The sequence below is a fragment of the Myotis yumanensis genome, unplaced genomic scaffold, assembly GCF_028538775.1.
Source record: "Myotis yumanensis isolate MYYU_CA2020_CCGP unplaced genomic scaffold, mMyoYum1.0.hap1 SCAF_9, whole genome shotgun sequence".
NCBI classification, from domain to species: domain Eukaryota; kingdom Metazoa; phylum Chordata; class Mammalia; order Chiroptera; family Vespertilionidae; genus Myotis; species Myotis yumanensis.
In genome coordinates, this window is record NW_027223760.1 from 38,009,032 (window position 1) to 38,026,694 (window position 17,663).

Consider the following 17,663-nt stretch of genomic DNA (forward strand, 5'->3'; position numbering starts at 1 on the left):
CAGCTTTTTAACATTTTTTTTTTAAGCAATCAACCTAACTCAAGCAGCTATAGTGTTTTTTGAGAAACCTCGTTTCTTACAATCCTGTTTCAATTCTGATTTGAATGGTCTTAACACTCCTCAGCATTGGCTTCTGCAACAGCATTTGCTCGGTGTGTTTGTTCTTAATTTATAGAAATGGAAATAAATATCAGGACTGCATTAATAGGCAAAAGTGGTATGTGGATTTTTTGAGTATTTAAAGTGAAATTGAGGGGGTACAATTCTCTTATTACTTTAACATTTATGTGTTCCTCCCCTGCAGTAGAAATGTAGTTATGTTCATTAAAGTCTTAGGAATTTATATTTCTGTCTGTTTTGTGTCGGGGGAATAATACATGAGGAGGATGCACAAAGTTTACTAGATTAGGCATGTGGTGAGAAATGCTTGGCCCCATAGTCCTATCCAAGGATCCCGGCCCAGTCTTGTAAAGCCAAGGCCATCCTCCTCCTGGCACTAGAGGCTTAAATCCCCTTGTTTTGTCCCATGGTCATCTCTATTTTCTGAACCAGCACCCTATAGTTGCTTGTCATCCTCTGATCAAAACCCCTACCCCACCCCTCCTTTCCCCATCTTAGTTCTTTAGGGAGCTTTCTCTAGTCCTATTCTTTCAACCTATAGGCTCTTCCTCAAAGACTCCTTAAAGCCAAGGTATGGCTCTTTATATTCTCCCACATCCCACTAGCCTCCATGTTGAAGGTGGGCCTGTGCGATGTTTGCAGCCATGGACAGGCTCATTGGAGGCTCTGCTCATTCCCTCCCTGTCATCTGCTCGCCACCATATTTCAGAAATTAAGTGGACACTCTGACACCCAGTTCAGAGCCTTCATCTCCACTTCCAACACCCATTATCTGAGTGGACTTGGCTTCAGCGTGGACAGTCCTCCCAGGGCCTTGACCTCTTGCTCCTTGAACTCCATTCTGTCCCTAGACCTGACCCAGCAGCCTGTACCACTTCGAGTCACCAATCACACTACTAACCACAGCCACTTCTCCTTTATCCCTCACTCTTTCTCGAGACAGAGATCCCCCTCTAACTTTCTTAACTCCTTCATGGCCAAGGTTCCTAAAGATAGTCTTTAAGCATTTTGATCCCTTCTAGCCAGTTCCAGTTTCATTTCTGCCCTTAAAACCACAGTGAAACTGTCCTTGCTGAGGTCGCCAGTGACTTACATGAAACGAAAGCCAAAAGCTACACATGTCAGAAATCATCATGATAATGAAAATAATAACTAGCATTTATGAAACTCTATGCTGCCTTATGTAATCCTGACTCCCAGAGGAATTAAGCAATTTACCTAAGATCATACAAGAAATAATGGCAGTGACCATTGTTAGGTCCAACCAACCATGGCCTTTTCTTCCCCAAGTCTCCAGGATAGGTGCGGGGAAGGCTCTCATTGTTTTGGGCTTTAACTTTGCAAATATAAACTTTATGGTTCCCCTTAAGTCAGTTTCTAAGTGTTCCTTGGGACTCCTTTTGGGCTCATCTTTCTCTAATTTCTCTGATTCACTCTGGTTCCAGATTCAAATAGTGCCTGTCAGAGATGAACTCGCACAGCCCAGCTGCCTAGTATGGTTACACACACCACAGAATCACATGTGCAGAGGTAGACCACCTGCTACCAATCTGTCCTTCCTCTAGTGTGTTCTGTCCTAGGAGATGGTCCCATAGCCCTTTCTATCTTAGCTTTATGTAAGTGTTCCTTATTCCACTCAAGTCAGCAAGAAAGAAATGCTTCTGTGGCTGCTTGTTGCAGTGTGACTTCCAGCTGTTAAAAAGTAAACACCCAGAAGCTCTTTAGCTCTTTGATGAACAATAGGATATTACATAGCTCACTAAAACAGTAAGGTGTATTTCATTAAGTGAAGTTATGAGTATTTCATTATAAAGTGACAAAAGTTGCAGAACAGTGTGTGGTTGATCCCAAGAGTTAGGAATCAGTAGGGATCAGTACAGATGTATCTTTCCTTTTTCTCTTAATATGTTTTTTCTTGGAAACAGGATTTTCTTAAAACACCAGTCCTGAGATATGTTTAGGAAAAAATACTCTACAGCCAAGTCAATTTAAGAGGAAGATGCTTAATACTGGTTTTCTGACAGAAATTTATAAAATATGTTCACTGATTAAGTCCTCTGAAGTCTTGTAGCAAACAAAATAAAATATTTTTCACTAAAGCTAGCATTTTCCAAACTCCCTTTATGTTCTGTTTAGATTATGTCTAATTAGTGTTTAGTACAAGATTAACAATGCTCTTTTAAAACAGTCCTTTCATTGCTAATGAAACTGAATTACTGATATCAGAGAGGATATGTTTTTCAGAATTCTCAGTAGTTCATGCTTCTATTCAATGAAGGAAGTTTATACTGTTAAAATCTTGAGAAACAGGCTGTTTGATTAGCGCATGGTTTGAATTGTTTGAAGGCTGTTTAATATGATTATGTTGGCTTTCATGACCCTTTGAAACAAGACTTTTCTTGGAGACAAGTTCTTAAACATACAACTTCTCTTCTCCATTAGACCTGCTTACTTTGACTTTTGTATGCCGGTCCATTATCTTACTTTCTTAGGGAGAGGTGAAGGTGAAGTATAATTGTGTGTGCGTGTGCGGGCATGCATGTGAGGTAATTTATTCAGGCTTCATGGCCAGTGGCTGGTGTATGAAGGTACCGCTGGCTCTGCCCCTGGTTCCTGTACTTGGTTAGTTGCATTTTGTGCCTCAGTTTCCTGTGCATCCAAGTATCAAATAATGCAGATATTGTGTCAGAAAACTTCAGTATTCCTTATTGGGTGCCTGTGACCACAATACGTGCACCATGGAATGCCAGGGTCTATATACTTTTGAAAACTGCCTAATTTCCTAGGTATATATTTTGTTTAGTTTTTGTTTTTAACATCTATTGGCTTTTTGGCCCTCCTAAGTCTTTTGGCTATGAGATGTGATTTCTTAGGAAAATATTTTTACCCCTTACCTAAAAAAACATTCAAACGAACTTCTTTGACTGTTCATGAAGTCTGCATAAGATTCTTGACAGTTCTGTGGTGTCCCAGTTATGAGATGAAGGATTTATAGCTTGTAAAGTGGTGTATTTCTGAAAATTCAACATTAACTGATAAGCTAGTCTTTTGGGGGCATACCTATATTATATTTTATTACTCCAATCAGTTTATAATCAGATATTTGCAGCATTCTTAGTTTTTTAAATATATCAGGCTTTTAAAAAATTAGCTTTCTTAAATATTAAACTACTAGAGGCTCGGTGCACAAATTCATGCACCAGTGGGGTACCTTGGCCTGGCCTTCGGGATCGGGCCAAAACCAGCTCTTTGACATCCCCCGGGGGGTCCCAGATTGCAAGAGGGACCCCACCGGTACACAATCGGGCCGGGGAGAGACCATGGGAGGGCTCCAGGGCACGTCCAGCTTGTCTCGCTCAGTCTTGATTAGTCGGACCCCAGTAGCAAGCTAACCTACCAGTCGGAGCATCTGCCCCCTGGTGGTCAGTGCACGTCATACCAACTGGTCGACTGGTACACTGCCCCCTGGTAGTCAGTGCACATCATAGCAAGCAGTTGGGAGGCCTTAGCACAGTGGTTCTCAACCTTCCTAATGCTGTGACCCTTTAATACAGTTCCTCATGTTGTGGTGACCCCCAACCATAAAATTATTTTCGTTGCTACTTCATAACTGTAATTTTGCTACTGTTATGAATCATAATGTAAATATTTGATATGCAGGATGTATTTTCATTGTTACAAATTGAACATAATTAAAGCATAGTGATTAATCACAAAAACAATATGTAATTATATGTGTGTTTTCCGATGGTCTTAGGCGACCCCTGTGAAAGGGTCATTTGACCCCCAAAGGGGTTGCGACCCACAGGTTGAGAACCGCTGCCTTAGCATATCATTAGCATATTACCCTTTGATTGGTTGAACGGATGACTGAACACTTAGCATATTAGGCTTTTATTATATAGGATTGTACATGACCAGAGCCCACCACAGTGCCTGGTACTTACAGTTCCCTACTAAATATTTGCCAAATAAATAATATTGGTCACTAAATTTCTGTAACTCTCATAAGTCTGCTTAAACACTGTGTTAAAATATGTATACATTTGTGATGACTAGGATTACATAAAACATTAATAATTGAAACCAAGAAATAAATTTATAGTCTAAAATTTAGTATGTGAAGGAAAAAGTTTAGAAGAAACAAGATAGAATTCTGTAGAGATTCTAAAGGGGGATTTGGGGCAAGTTCACATACTCGGTGGCACTGGTATTTCATTATTTCCAAATCCTTTAAAAACGTATTATTTCTATTTTCATGATCTTTGTCCTACCATTTGTGTAATCTGTTTTGCTACTCAGGTATTCTTAATTTGAATGTAAGCAAATATGTCAGTGTTTTCTTTTATTATTTACTAGGGGCCCAGTGCATGAATTCATGCACCTTGAAAGGAACTGTGGGTCGCAAGGCTGTGGTGGGCACAGGGGCAGGTCTCGGCCCATCCTCTGTGCCCCCGCCTGGTCCCTCCTGCCAGTAGCCTTGCTCCCACCACCACCACTCCCACTCACTGACAGCGCAGAGCAATTGGGGCTGGTGCCAGCAGCAGTTCGAGTGGTGGCTTCTCCACCTCCCGCTGGCCCTGCCGCTTGCACACACTGATGGCGCCGAGCGCCAGCAGCAGGTGCAAGTGCTGGACAGGACCTCGGCGCACAGGAGCAAAGAATTTTCAGTAACCACCAGGGGCTTGCCCTATGACAGCGACTGCTGTCCCACCTTGGTCTGGTGCCCCCACTCACCTGCTCCACCATCCCGCCACGGCCTACGCCCACCATGTTCCATGCTCTGCTGCTTGCTGCCGATGCCCGCCATGTTCCGCGCATGCCCTTTGGTGGTCAGTGCACGTCATAGCAACTGGTTGTTTGGTTATTCAGTTGTTCTGCCGTTCTATTTGCATATTAGGGTTATATATTTATATGTATAAATAGTTTTCTGTCTTATTAAAGAATCTTTTCCAGTCTTGGCACTAAAACTATCCTCCTCTATTTTCCTATAAGTCTTTTAATACTTGTATTGGATGTCTATTGCTGTATAACAAAATTACCACAAACTTAGTGGCTTAAAACAACACACATTGATTATCTCAGAGTTCCTGTGGGTATGAATCCATGGGTCCTGTGCACAGTCTTTCACAAGGCTGCCATCAGGTTGCTGGCTAGCACTAGGATCTCATCTGACACTCACCTAGAGAAGCATCTGCTTCCCAGCTCTGTGGTTATTGGCAAGATTCAGTTCCTTGTGGTTTCTTGGACTAAAAGCTTTTGTTCTTTTGGCTGAAGAACACCCTCAGTCATGACCACATGGACTTCTCCATATGGCAGTTTACTTCATGAAAGCCAGGATGGGAGCAAATCAGTAGAGAAACTACTAACAATGTAGCTCAGTTAGAAGTGACACTTAGTCAGCTTTGGTTAGAAGCAAGTCACAGGTCCTTACTTGAGATCACGAATACCAGGTGTAACAGTGGGGGTCATTTTAGAGTCTATTTGCCATAGATTTTGGTCTTTTAATATTTCAGGATTTAATCTGCTTTATATTGTGTTGATTCTGACTTTTTTTTTCTGTATGAGTAAACCTGTTATCCTAGCAATCAAAAATATACATCTTTGTTTTACTATGGTTGCAAATATCAAAAAATTTCTATATGTGACACGGCACCAGAGTTAAGTTAGGGTTTTTCAAAATGCTGACACGCTGAGCTCAAAAGGTTCACCATCACTAGACTGAAAAGATTGAAACTGCTTTCTTCCCCACTACCTTTCCATGCTATTGCTACAACATGTCAGGCCTTCTATTTTGTATGAGTCTATTTCTGCTCTCTATTCCGCTGGCAAATTTAACAGTGCCACTGACAACACTACACTGTCTTAATTACTATAGTCACTTTGATAGCCTTGAAATCTGGCAAGGCAAGTCTTTTTATTTTCTTTTTCCTTATTATGTCTTAGATTTTCTTAAGCCTTTGTTCTTACATATGCATTTTAGACTTAGTTTGCACAGTTTCTCAAAGCTAACAAACGAAGAACAATACATGTTAATTGTAAATGCGTTAAATCAAATTTTGGAGAATTGACCTCTTTACATTAATTAGTCCCTGTTCATGAGCATGGTATGTCTCTCCTATATAATACTTTGATAGTTGTCTCCGAGCACTTTATATTGTTATTACAGTAGATGACATTTATTGTTAAGTATATATTCTAACTGTTGTGAGTTATATAGAAAATACAGTTGATTTTTGTGTATTTATATTGTATCAGGGACCTTATTAATTCTTCTTGATAATTTAATAATTGACCTGTAAATTCTTTTGAAATAAATGGTTTTACAACTGTAAAAACAAAACATTCTTTCATTTATTTATGCAAACCATTGATTGAGCTTAGAACTGGGCTCTGAACTAGGTTCTCAAGTTACTGTGGTGAATGGGAGAGATGGCATCTGTGCCTGGGATCCTTCTCACCAGTGAAGTGAGACTGATGCATGGAATCATGACCTTGAATAATAGTTAAGAAGGGAAAGTCCTGTGAAATGGGCAAACCTGACCTGTCTGGGAGCTCCCTAGTGAATCTGACCTGGCTGGAAGTGTAGCTGGAAAACAACTTGATGAAGAGGGAGAACTTTCCAGGCAGAAACAGCAGCAAATGCAAAGATCCTCGGAGTGGGGAGGAGACCAGAGTGCCCAAGAAAGGGAGGAGTCTGTGCTGTACCGAGGGGATGAAGGGGAGTTGGTAAGAGGTAAGTGAAGAGATAGAAAAGATCTGATGGTGCTGCAGTAAGGATTTCTCTGCTTCCAACCACTTTGCCCCCTCCTGCCCTCATTGCTCTCAGGATAGCAATCTCATCAGATCTGCAGTCTTAGACTCAGCTGCTGTGTGAGGAATACATGGGGAAGTGATAGGTTTCTGATTTGTGGATACATGGAGTTGCCACTTAATGAGATGCAACATTGTGGAGAATGGAGTCTGGGGCTAGAGCCTGAGTTCAACTATACACCTGTTGGGCTTGAGACATCAGCAAATGTTACTGAGGCAGTTGGATATAGACAGGCCTGGAGTTCAGAGAAATCTGGACTGGAGAATTTAAGTGGTAATTTCCACTTAGGGGACAATTAAGTAAGTGCCAGAGAAGAGAGTGTAGGTTTAAATAGGTGATGCTATCAGGTGGTAGTAGCACCCATCCAAAACACCCCAATGACTATCAGGTGGGGTGTTGGTATGATCTTCTCAAGATAGATGAAAGGAAACTCAGATTGAAATTATATTTCGGAAACATTTGCTGAGTTGTTAGTTTTCTTAAAACTTGAGGGAATTCTTGTTGGGCATTTTTCTGTCCCACATTCAAACATATCTATTTGAATACTAGAGGCCCGGTGCACAACATTCGTGCACTTTGGGGGTGGGGGTGGGGATCCCCTCAGCCCGGCCTGCGCTCTCTTGCAGTCCCGGACCCCTCAGGGGATGTCCGACTGCCGGCTTAGGCCTGCTCCCCGCTCGTTGCTTCTTAGCACTGCTTCAGGGGCAGCTCCTGTGTTCAGCATCTGCCCCCTGGTGGTCAGTGTGCGTCATAGCGTCCAGTCGTTCCCCTGTTCGGTCTATTTGCATAATAGGGTTTTATTATATAGGATATGACATAAAATACATTCAGGATCAGGAATAGTATTGTGCCTTCATAAAATGTTAAGTTCATTAGCTTAGATGACAAATAGTAGAGATGATTTAGGTTTCAGTAGTTCGGACTTATTCCATAAACATGACCTACTATGCCCAAGTTTATGAAGAGCTATAATGCCACTGAGGATGCGGGATGCACCGAGTTACGTGCTGGGCTAACTCAAACTTGCCCTGGCAGTTTGACAACCTGTTCTTATTGTACCAGATACCATTTATCTCCCAACGACATCATTTTCTGGTGCCATTACAATAATTCAGTGTTAATTAACATGAGGAGTAGTGGTTTAAAAACCTTCATATTGTGATGTGATATACATAGATGATCCTTAAAGTATGTCTATAATGTGCCATATTGAGAAGTACCGTCTTAATACAATATTGCATAGCAAAGTCCCTTTACCTATGGATCCAACATCCTGGAGCATTATAAAGTGTATTTTGCAGTAGCTTTGGACACTTAGAGATAATAGCAATTACCGTTTGTTAAATATTTTATATACATTAACTTAAACTTCACAACTATTTAGGAAAATGATTTGCCCCACTTTGCAAACTAGGGAATGGGGCCTTGGAGAAGTGAGAAGTTAAGTTACCCAAGACCACATACCTAACAGGTGTGGGGCTGAGCTTCAAACCCAGGTCTCTGAATTCAGAGTACATTTTAAATTTTGCTCAGCCTTGCCAAATTGCCTTCTAATTTGTGAGAGTGGATTTTTTTTTTTTTCTATTTATAAGCTATTTGTGTTTCTCTTTTTTGGGAGTTTCCTTTGTTGTGTTTTCCTTTGAGTTTCTCTTTCTGGTTGTTATACAGGTCAAGAAATATAGTTGAAGTTTGGTACTTTTAGAAGACAAAAAAAGGCAACATGCTAGTTGTCTCTATGCAAGTTTTACTCAGCTTTTTCTGTGGGCATATTTCTTTTCTTTTTTAAATGTTTATTGTTGAGAATAATACAGATGTCCCCTCTTCCCCCTTCCCCCCCATCCCCCCACTCTGCCCAGGTCCTGGCCCACCCTAGGCCTTCACCACCTTATTGTCTGTGTCCATTGGTAATGCATATATGCACATAAGTTCTATGGTTAATCTCCCCTCCCCCTTCCCTCTGAGATTCATCAATCTGTTTCATGTTTCCATGCCTCTGGTTCTATTTTATTAATCAGTTTATTTTGTTAATTAGATTCCTTGTTCATTTATTTTGGTTTTTAGATTCAATTGTTGATAGATATGTATTTATTGCCCTTTTATTGTTCATATTTTTTTTTGGTCTTTTTTCTTCTCCCTCCACCTTCTCCTTCCTCTCCTAAAGAATACCCTTCAACATTTCATGTATTACTAGAGGCCCAGTGCATGGATTCGTGCACCAGTGGGGTCCCTCGGCGTGGCCTGCGGGAAATCGGGCTGAAACTGGCTCTCCAACATCCCCCAAGGAGTTCCGGATTGCGAGAGGCCACAGGCCAGGCCGAGGCACCCACCAGTGCATGATTGGGGCCGGGGGGGTACCATGGGAGGGCTCCAGAGTGTGTTGGGCCCGTCTCACCCAGTCCCGATTGGCTGGACCCCAGCAGCAAGCTAACCTACTGGTTGAAGTGTCTGCCCCCTGGTGGTCAGTGTGCATAATAGCGACTGATCAAATGGTCAAACCGTCAGTCACTTAGCATATATTATATAGGATTGGTTTGGTGGTGGTGAACTCCTTTAGCTTTTTCTTGTCTGTGAAGCTCTTTATCTGACCTTCAATTCTAAATGATACCTTTGCTGGGTAGAGTAATCTTGGTTGTAGGTCCTTGCTTTTCATCACTTTGAATATTTCTTGCCACTCCCTTCTGGCCTACAACGTTTCTTTTGAGAAATTAGCTGACAATCCTTTGGGCACTCTCTTACTTTTTTCTTGCTGCTTTTAAGATTCTCTCTTTGTCTTTAATCCTTATTTTAATTATGGTGTCTTGGTGTGGGCCTCTTTGGGTTCATATTGTTTGGGACTCTGTGCTTCCTGGACTTATAAAAGTCTGTTTCTTTCACCAAGTAGGGAAAGTTTTCCGTCATTATTTTTTCAAATAGGTTTTCAATTTCTTGCTTCTTCTCTTCTTCTGGCACCCCCATGATGCAAATGTTGGTAAGAATAAGCATATTTCTATGCACATATATAATAGGAGTGTTTCCACATACAAAGATAAATAATCTCTGGATTAGCATGGTGCCTGCAAATGCCTACAGACTATTTCTGTCAGTGTGTGAGTATTTCAGTACCTCCCCGGGGTATTGAAAAAGAATTAATTAATTCCCTTTATTTCTTCTTCAGGTTTGCCTGCGATGAGATTTCATTCTCTACAGTTAAAGGACATCCTTTATGAGCTCTGTGAATAAATTTGGAATGATACTGTATATTTTCATCTAATGGAGGATTAGCTGTACTTTGAATAAGGATTGCTGCACTGGACAACTTCAGAATATTACTCACAATGTCATCGAACAGGAGTCAGAATCCCCATGGACTGAAGCAGATTGGCCTTGACCAGATCTGGGATGACCTCAGAGCCGGAATCCAGCAGGTGTACACCAGACAGAGTATGGCAAAATCCAGATACATGGAGCTCTACACGTATCCTGCCGCCTGCATTGAGAGCTATTTGCTTAGAAGCCTGTTTACTAATATGATCTGAGAATTATTAGAAATTTGACATGTTTTCTCTTTCAGTTCATCCATGAGTTCGTTTTAGCTTTAAAAATTAAGTCACTCTTAAGTTTTTTGAACAGAGGTGAAATTGGCTGGCTGGTAGTCTAAAGCTGTGCTGTTCAGTACAGTGGCTATAAGCTACACGTGGCTGTGTTTCAAGTCATTTAAATTATGTAATTAAAAATTCAGTTTTGCCCTTACTGGTTTGGCTCAGTGGATAGAACGTTGGCCTGTGGACTGAAAGGTCCCAGGTTTGATTCTGGTCAAGGGCATGTACCTTGGTTGTGGGCACATCCCCAGTAGGAGGTGTGTAGGAGGCAGCTGATCATGTTTCTAACTCTCTATCCCTCTCCCTTCCTCTATGTAAAAAATCAATAAAATATATATTTTTTAAAATATAGTTTTTATGTTGCAGTAGGGGCATTTTTTAAAATATGTTTTTATTGATTTTAGAGAGAGGGATAGAGAAATAGAAGCATTGGTGAGAGAGACATGAGAGAAAAACATTGATCTACTACCTCCTGCACAACCCCCCATGGGGAATCAAGCCTACAACCTGGGCATGTGCCCTGACCAGGAAAGAAACCAGTGACGTCTTGGTTCATGGGTTGATGCTCAACCATGGAGCCACACTGGCCAGGTGCAGTAGCTGTATTTCAAGTGCTCTGTAGATAGATAGTAGACTACTTCCCTCATGGCAGAAAGTTTTGTTGGACAGCACTGGTTGTGGGGGTTGGGGGTTGATTTCCATGTTACATGTGGCTGCCTTCATAGGGTAGATGGAGCAGAGTTGGATAGTTGCATCAGAAATGGTCTGGTCCACAAAGCTGATAGCATTTACTCTCTGGCCCTGTATGGGAAAAGTTTGCTGACCCATCTAAAGGGTTACTACACAGAGCAAAAGTTCTACTTTATGCTCTGTTTTTACAAACATGGTATTTTTAAAAAGTATTTCATTCATTTCGTAGTGCATGATGTGTGCAAGGGACTGTGCCGTGTGCTATGGAGGTTATGTGGGGTGGAGGGCAAAAGATGTAGCTCCCATCTCCATTATATATTCAGTGATAGACTCTTTAACTTGTAGTTTCTTGATGCCATTTAAGTATAATAAAATTGAAATATAAACTAACTTAATAGAGAGCAGATTGCTACCGATTTGCTGGTTCTAGGAGTTTAAAGTTTCTAGTTTAATGGATATTTAAGTTTGTCATTAATATGTATCAATGATTGTCAAACTTGGTTAGATGATTTTCCAGTATACCCACAACTATGCTACTATTTTAAAATCTTTAAAACTTTTACATTAATCTAAGTAGATACAAAACTGTATGTTCCTTTCTAAATTTAAATTTTATTATAGGTGTGTACACGTACTCATAATGTGTATATGTATACACTTCTGTAGAATATTTTTTTAAAAATAACAGCTTTATTGAATATCATTTACATACTATAAAATTCATCCTTTTTAAAAAGTATACCATGCAGCGGTGTTTAGTATAGTCACAGTTGTGCTACCATAACCATTTTCTAATTTTGAACATTTTTATCACCCCCAAAAGAAACTCTGTACCCATTAGTAGTCATCTCCATTCTCTCCTCCCCCAGCCTCTGGCAACCCCTGATCTACTTTCTTTCTCTAAGAATTTGCCTGTTCTGGACGCTTCATGTAAATGGAATCACACAGGATGTGGCTTTTCATGACTGGCTTCGTTCACTTAAGATAATAACATTTCCAGGCTCATCCTTTTTGTAGCAGGGTTGGTGCTTCATTTGTTCTAATGGCTAACTTGTGTGAACATGACGCATGTTTTCCATTCATCAGTGAGGGATATCTGGTCGTGTCCACTCTGGGCTGTCAGGAACAATGCAGCTGTTATGAATATTGTGTGAGTTTTTGTGTGCACCTGTGTTTTCATTTCTCTTGGGTACATACGTAGGAGTGGGATTGCTAGATCATATAATACAGGGAACACTTTTAAGCAGGATAGAATCTTTGCAAATGAGAGGATATTATTCCACTCAAGAGGGTTGTGGCCTTCTGGGTATGACAGTTTTTTTGTGTGTGTTTTTTTTGTAGTAGAGCTGAAGATGTGATTCCAGAGATTAGACAAGGCACTTGGTTGGATTTCTGGCTTTTAAAAAAAACAGGAGCATTAATGTGGAGATCAAGGAATTTTTATTATCTCTGGGGAATTTCTTAATGTGTAATTTTTTACTAAATCAGATTGGTCTTTTACCCAATAGGATGTTTTGCTTTTAGGATTCTCTCTAAGAAAGTAGACTTTGTCTGCTTGCAGCAATTACTGAATTCTTTTATTCTACAAGTAATTATAATTTGTAGTTGTTATAATAATTACAATTTTAAATATTTTAGGAATAATACTCTTAAATTGAGTGCTATTTTTTTTGCCTTCTAGTTTGGTCTAAGACAATAACAGTTACATAAATTAAGAGTGGAGAATCTAACTTTAAATCTTAAGATATTTATGAAATCATAGCCACAGTTTGAGTCCTGTGTGTCAGGCATTGTGCTAGGGACCACCTACATCTTATTTAAGGCTTAAACCACCCAGGAAGGTTGGTGTAGTAACCCTTGGTGTCAGAAACCTGGTCTCCAAAACCTCAAGTAACTCACCTAATTGTTGTAACAACTACTGATAAATGATGATGCCAGAACTAAAATTCTTAGTAGTCTAAATATAGAAACTGCCTTTTATCTCCTATATGCCTCAGGATTTATATTTGGATGAATCGCATTTCTCAAAGTATTTTCTGTATTTTCCTTATGAAGTTCCAAAGAAGGGTATTTTGATCAAATCTTTATTTTTAAAATTTTTTTTTATTGATTTCAGAGAGAAAGGGAGAGGGAGAGAGAGATAAAAACATCAGTGATGATACAGAATCACTGATCGGCTGCCTCCTGCCTCCTGCATGCCCCACACTGGGGATAGAGCCTGCAACCTGGGCATGTGCCCTGACCGGGAATTGAACTGTGACCTCCTGGTTCATAGGTTGATACTCAACCACTGAGCCACGTCGGCCAGGCTTATCAACTCTTATTATATTAACTTTTAGGATACAGATAAAACAGTAGAATGTCTACTTGTATTTATTAATTTGATTATTGAAATCCTAGAATTGAACTCCTCCTTTCACCTGCATTTTTAGTATTAGTGTTATTGTCATAAGTAGAACTTTGAGTCATCTGACACATTTTTCTAGAGCACATCTTCACTTCCATTTAAGTCATTTTAAGATATATAGTACTTCCTGAAATTATGTGTTGCTATGACTACAGTTTTATGCCAGTTCAGTTTGCATAACAGTTTTGTTTCTGTTTAAGTTATTTTCTTCCAGGTGTATATTCAGTCTCCCATGGACCCACTTAACTGTATCGCTCCTTATAATACTTTCCTACAGGCTGGTTTACAGTGACATCTGACACATGGGATTGTGAGGTTATGTTTCAGGTTAGCAGGCACTTTTGGTCCCGGGAAGAAGGAGCAGACTGCACCTCACTCTTCTGGGGTTACTCTTCAAAGGGTAGAGAACCTTATTAAGCAAGAGAGGATTGGAAAACTGGTTGAGAGAAAGAATGGAGGAACCCTTTTCTTCCCATATGTCTAACTGGTAGATTAGATTAGAACAATCTAATAAAGCTAATTTGTTCACTTTTATTTATCCTGGAGACAGGCCTGCCATGTTTTCTAGAAAAAGGAACCTACTTCTAGATGTGAAGTAATATTCTTAGAGCCCTTAGGAACCTGTGGAGTATTGAATAGGACGATGTAATAGGACTTTGGGCTGTTAGGCAGCATAAACGTTTTTCTTGTTTTTTTCCAGCTCAGAATGGCAAAGGAAAGAGAAGGGAATTCGGAGAAGGAAAAGGTCTCAGAGCATCTGAGTCAGAAGGATCTAGTTCAGTTTCCTTTGTTTCCAGCCACTTCACAGAGGCTTCATTTTCTACTGAAGTTTTAGCCTTGAGCCCTTGTTCCCCACTCTGTGTCTTGTTGAGCACTTCCATGCAGTTCCAGTTTCCTGGGATGTCCCACATGCATATATGTAGTTAAATAAGAACTTTTCTTTTTGCAGTAAAATACAGGAGCTCTCCTATCCAGTACTCCTTGATAGTAGTCAGTTTCCTTTCTTTTGAACTTGAAATAGGAAATGAAGTTTCTTATCAATTTGTGGGCACCATTATATTTCTTGTGTCATGCCTGGTTCAGAGGACAGGCCAGGGTCCTGCTAGTGGAACAGGCACTTAGGAAGGGAATGCTATGCAAATTTATCTCCTATATGGCATAGCTGACAGACCCAGTCATATCTAGTCTAGGCACTAGGCTGTCCGATTGAAGTTTCTCTTTGTTTTTGTGAGGCCCAGGTCTACCTTCCCTCACTTCCAGGTCAAAATTGTTTTTTTTGTTGTTGTTTTTCTGCTGTCATTATACTCCTCAAACTATCATTTTAGCTTCCCTGGGAATCAATTTAAACTTCTATGTTGATGTCTTTCTCTTTCTTTCTGTCTGCATTAGTTCTCATAAATTTTAAAGTTTCTGTTTTTCTCCCTGTAGTTCTGTGAGCTGAATTAGTTCATTCCATTTTCTTGGCCTGTTTTTTCAAAATCTTTTCCCCCAGTTTGGTGAAGGAGGGGTAGTGGGTGGGAGGAAGAGGTCATTGGGGAGAAAAAAGGGGACAGCTGCAATACTTTCAACCATAAAGATTCTTTTAAAAATCTTTTTCCCAACAGTACACTAAGGATCACGTTCAGTGTTCCTAGTAAGTTATAATATCAGCGTATTCACAGTTCACATTTAACCTCTGTTCTATGACACAACTCGTCCCTGGAGCGGGGCTCACTTCACCCAGAGTAGACCTGCTGAGCCATTGGCAGCCGCAGCAGGTGCTCTACAGGAATGACGTGCCAAGACATGCTGGTCCCACTGCCTCTCTGCACCTGCCAGCTGTATGCTCATGTCGCAGCTACCACTGCCACTCTATCAGGTTGACATGTTTTACCCTCCCCGGTTCTTCCGAAGGAGCTGAGGGTCCAAAGGGAAGATTCCAGCTACAGAATTCTCTTCCCTTTATAGAAACTCAAAATCTCAGAAAAACAGATCAAATAGAAAGAGTAACATTTTATTCTCACAGTAGATTAGAGATGATCCATGTCCATTTGGAAATAACCATATAGCTTGAAGAATGTACTTGGGTATTTTATCTTGTACTTTTTATTCAGGGTCTTATATTAACCTTACTTTGCTCACCTAATGAGCATGGCGTACATCAAATCTAGACATATAGATACAGTTTTGTTTTTTTTTCAAATGTGAGCTGCCATTCTCATGTATTTATACTCAGAAAGAGGCGCTAAGGGTTGTAACTGGTTCACAAAACGAAGTGCAAATTGTCAGTAGGCATATGGGGAAATGGTCAACCTCGTAATTATTAAGGAAATGAAGAATTAAAAGTTTTAACCTGTCAGGTTGAAAAGAGTTTTAAAGAAGTGACTTTGCCAGTGTTGGCAGGAGTTGGGGAGTCAGGTACGAATGTTAGTTTGCTAGTATCTTTTTGTAGAGAAATTTAGAAATATCAATATGTCTTTATATTTCTAAATTTGAAATTTGAAAATGTACCCTGGTTCAGTGATTTTTTTTTAAACTTTATCCCAAAAACATAGTTGTATTCAAATTGTATGTGCAAGCTATTCAGAATAATAATAGGGAACAGTTGGAAACAGCCTCTGTCTTTAATAGTAAGACTTTGGTACTTAATGACCATAAATAGCCATTAAAAATAAATTGAGTATTCATTGACACGTAATAATGCTTGCAGTAAGAGTGAAAGCAGGATATAAAGTGGTATGTGTACTGTGAACCCCTGGCACACCCTATTTTTGAAAAGAAAAAAAAATTACCGCCCTTATTGAACATGGCTATTCATAGTATTGGGCTTATGATGATTTTTTAAAAAATGATCTGTGCTTTCTAGATTTTCAGTATATAGCATGCATTTAAAAATACACTTGATTAGTTTTTGTTAGTTTTCCTTAACCAAATGAAAATTGTCTCTACCTTTCACTATTGAGCTGGTACTATTAAAGTAGTTTTTAGGATTGAGAAATTGTATCTATCCTTAAGAACCTGCAGAGTTCATAATTACATTGCACTTTTGGTCCTGGAGACAGGCCTGCCATGTTTTCTAGAAAAAGGAACCTACTTCTAGATGTGAAGTAATATTCTTAGAGCCCTTAGGAACCTGTGGAGTATTGAATAGGACTATGTAATAGGACTTTGGGCTGTTAGGCAGCATAAACGTTTTTCTTGTTTTTTTCCAGCTCAGAATGGCAAAGGAAAGAGAAGGGAATTTGGAGAAGGAAAAGGTCTCAGAATCCCTCAGCCTGGCCTGCACCCTCTCGCAGTCTGGGCGCCCTCGGGGGATGTCTGACAACTTAGGCCCACTCCCATGGGCCTAAGCCAGTGGTCGGCAAACTCATTAGTCAACAGAGCCAAATATCATCAACAGTACAACGATTGAAATTTCTTTTGAGAGCCAAATTTTTTAAACTTAAACTATATAGGTAGGTACATTGTTATTAACTTAATTAGGGTACTCCTAAGCTGGCTTTTGCTAAAAACGTCCTCAGTCTGATTGAGGTACGTTCGCTGAGGTCAGTCCCTTCCAACTCTCCCATCCACACTCGTCTTGTATACTTGTTTCGTCTATCTCCTTTCGTTCATCCTCTCTATATGTTCAAACCATCTCAACATACCTTTCTCAATCCTTGACACTACATCTTCTTTCACTCCACAGTGTTCCCTAAAATTAACTTAATAAACTTTACTTTTGTCACCCGCGCGATTTGCAGATGCGACTAGCATTAACCACTGCACAATGAGACTGCTGACTGACTAGCTTGCTCAACTTGTGTATGAATCGCGCACACCTCCCCCGAGCTGCGTCTCCCACAGCCCACCTGCGCTGCGTCTCCTGTCGCCCGACTGACCGACATCCCCCACTTTTTATAACACCACTTCTTCAAAGTAGGCTTGCCCAGGCCGAAAACCGACTTCTGCACATGGGCCACAAAGTTTCAGTCGCACTGTATGTGTGCGCCCGCACGTGGTATTTTGTGGAAGAGCCACACTCAAGGGGCCAAAGAGCCGCATGTGGCTCGCGAGCTGCAGTTTGCCGACCACT

At 40.3% G+C, this 17,663-nt stretch overlaps 1 protein-coding gene across 3 annotated transcripts in view; it reads left to right on the plus strand.

Annotated features, from left to right (window-relative positions):
• CUL1 (cullin 1) overlaps positions 1–17,663 on the plus strand; it is a 95,541-nt gene that overhangs the window by 21,616 nt on the left and 56,262 nt on the right. For all 3 annotated transcript variants that reach the window (XM_070424094.1, XM_070424095.1, XM_070424093.1), the window contains exon 2: positions 10,089–10,388. In XM_070424094.1, coding sequence (XP_070280195.1) covers positions 10,249–10,388 — 140 coding nt within the window. In that variant the 5' untranslated portion in view covers positions 10,089–10,248. The remainder of the gene's footprint in view (positions 1–10,088; positions 10,389–17,663) is intronic.